The sequence below is a fragment of the Neomonachus schauinslandi genome, chromosome 13 (assembly GCF_002201575.2).
Source record: "Neomonachus schauinslandi chromosome 13, ASM220157v2, whole genome shotgun sequence".
Classification (NCBI taxonomy): Eukaryota; Metazoa; Chordata; class Mammalia; order Carnivora; family Phocidae; genus Neomonachus; species Neomonachus schauinslandi.
Window position 1 is genome coordinate 69,874,423 of NC_058415.1, and position 1,998 is coordinate 69,876,420.

At 64.0% G+C, this 1,998-nt stretch overlaps 1 protein-coding gene across 1 annotated transcript; it reads right to left on the bottom strand.

Moving 5' to 3' along the window:
• Nucleotides 1–602: 602 nt before the first annotated feature.
• On the bottom strand, nucleotides 603–1,911 carry ACTL7B (actin like 7B). The gene has a single exon (XM_021691661.2). It carries the CDS (start codon nucleotides 1,854–1,856, stop codon nucleotides 603–605), a length of 1,254 nt encoding a protein of 417 aa, XP_021547336.1. The 5' UTR covers nucleotides 1,857–1,911.
• Between the last annotated feature and the right edge of the window lie 87 nt (nucleotides 1,912–1,998).

The following is a 1,998-nucleotide window of genomic DNA, read 5'->3' on the forward strand; positions in this document are numbered from 1 at the left end:
GTTGGAAGGGGTAGGGCCCAGAAGAGGCAGAAATGGCTGCTCACAACCAGAGGACGCACACGCATGGGCTACACCTTTGAAAAGGGCCGGTTGTGGGGGTGGGGGGGGCGGTTAGTGAGAGCGCCTGGGGAGATCCAGCAAGGAGCAGCAGTGGGAAGATGTGGGACCACCAGGGCAAGAAACAGGTGTCTGGCCCCTGGCTAAGCCGCCCACCACCACTTAACTACGGGTCGCAAGCTAGTCCCTTCACAGGGGGCTTCATTTGCCTCTTGGTCCGCGCGAGCAAGCGATCTGCCTGCTGAGCTGGGTTTCGAGCTCGGGGGAGCTAACAGCACTCTGGGTCCTGGGATGTCACCCTCACGATGGGGGCTGAGCCACAGCGCACGCTCCCCAGCCCTCCCGGTACTGCTGACCCAGCAGAGCAAAAGGAGCTGAGATGGCTCAGCCCACATCCCCCCCCTCCCCCGGCTGCTGGACGAGAGCAAGAAATCCAGACTAGACCAGAAGGACTGCACGTGAAGGCTTTATGGGAACTTCTGTGGATGCGTAGAGCGGTCGCAGGCCGCCGGCCCACCAGGCCCCGCCTGTCAGGGCCCCGCCGCTCAGCACTTGCCATAGACGGCCGCACTGCCCCGCTCCTCGAACTCTTCCTTGCTGACCCAGAGCTGCTGGAAGGCCTGCAGGGAGGCCAGGATGGAGCCGCCGGTCCACACGGAGGTCTTCCGCTCCGGAGCAGCAGACACCGCAGGGCTGGCCCCGGGGCAGAGGAGGCTCAGCTCCCTCTGGAAGCGCTCGGGGAAGCCATCGAGCATTGTACAGCCACCGCACAGCAGCACGTTGGCCGCCATCTCCTCCTTGAAGCCCGCCTCCTGGCAGCGCTCCAGGCAGGCGGCCGTGAGCGCGGGGAGGCCGGGCTGGTTGCTGCCCACCAGGGTGGGCTTGAAGAGCATCTCGGCGCACTGGAAGCGCTCCCGGCCAATGGTGATGAGCTTGCCGTCGGGGAGCTCGTAGTCCACGCGCATCTCCTCCAGGCACAGGCCGAGCTCCTGCTCGGGCAGGAGTGCCGAGTAGCAGCACTTCTTCTTGATGTGCTCGATGATGTGCAGGTGGTCGTCCGTGAACTTGTGGCCGGCCTCGTTGAGCAGCTGCAGCAGGTAGTTGGTGAGGTCGCTCCCAGCGTAGTCGGCTCGGCCCGTCAGGCCCGGCAGCACGTCGCCCTCCGAGATGGGCACCACATGCGAGACGCCGTGCCCGCTCTCCACCACCAGGCCCGAGGTCTTGCCGTAGGAGTAGATGGACAGCAGCGACTGGGACGTCACATGCATGGCAGGGATGCCAAAGGTCTCGAACATGAGCTCCGCGTACTTCTCCCGGTTGCTGCTGGGGCTTAGGGGGGGGTCAGAGACCAGCACCGCATGCTCCTCGGGGAGGATCTTCATGGCTGTGTGGAAGACGTACTCCCAGATGCTCTGGACGCAGTCCCAGTCCACCACAATGCCGTATTTGAGCGGGTTCATCAGCTTCAGGGGCGCCTCCGTGCTGAGCAGCTCGTGGCCCACGTAGGTCTCCTTGCGAGTGTCACCAGCATCAGCCGCCTCAGAGCAGTGCTTGCCCACAGTGGAGGAGATGAAGTAGGTGGGCCTCGGCTCGCCTGCGTAGCCACACTTACAGTACTGGGAGCCCAGGTCGATGATGAGGGCCTTGATCTTGCGCACCTTCCTGGGCTTCATCTTCAGCTGCGCTGCCGAACACGTGTCCCGGATGCCAGCATCGGGACCTGGCAGTGTTCCTGCCTCTCCGGGGTCACCCTGAGCCGTGCCCAGAGGCATGGGGCTAGGGCTGCTCCTCGTTGCCATCTTCCTTCTTCGCTCGCCTTTCTCACATCCACATCCTAGAGCTCCGTGGGGAGAAATAAGACGGTCTCCCTCCAGCAGTGCCTCGGCAACCCCTCAGGATTGTGATGTCACTGACGGCTGGTCCATTCTGGCAGCCCCGGGG

Excerpts from the sequence above, each read along its gene's own strand:
- ACTL7B (XM_021691661.2), bottom strand. The coding sequence starts at position 1,856 with ATGGCAACGAGGAGCAGCCCTAGCCCCATGCCTCTGGGCACGGCTCAG.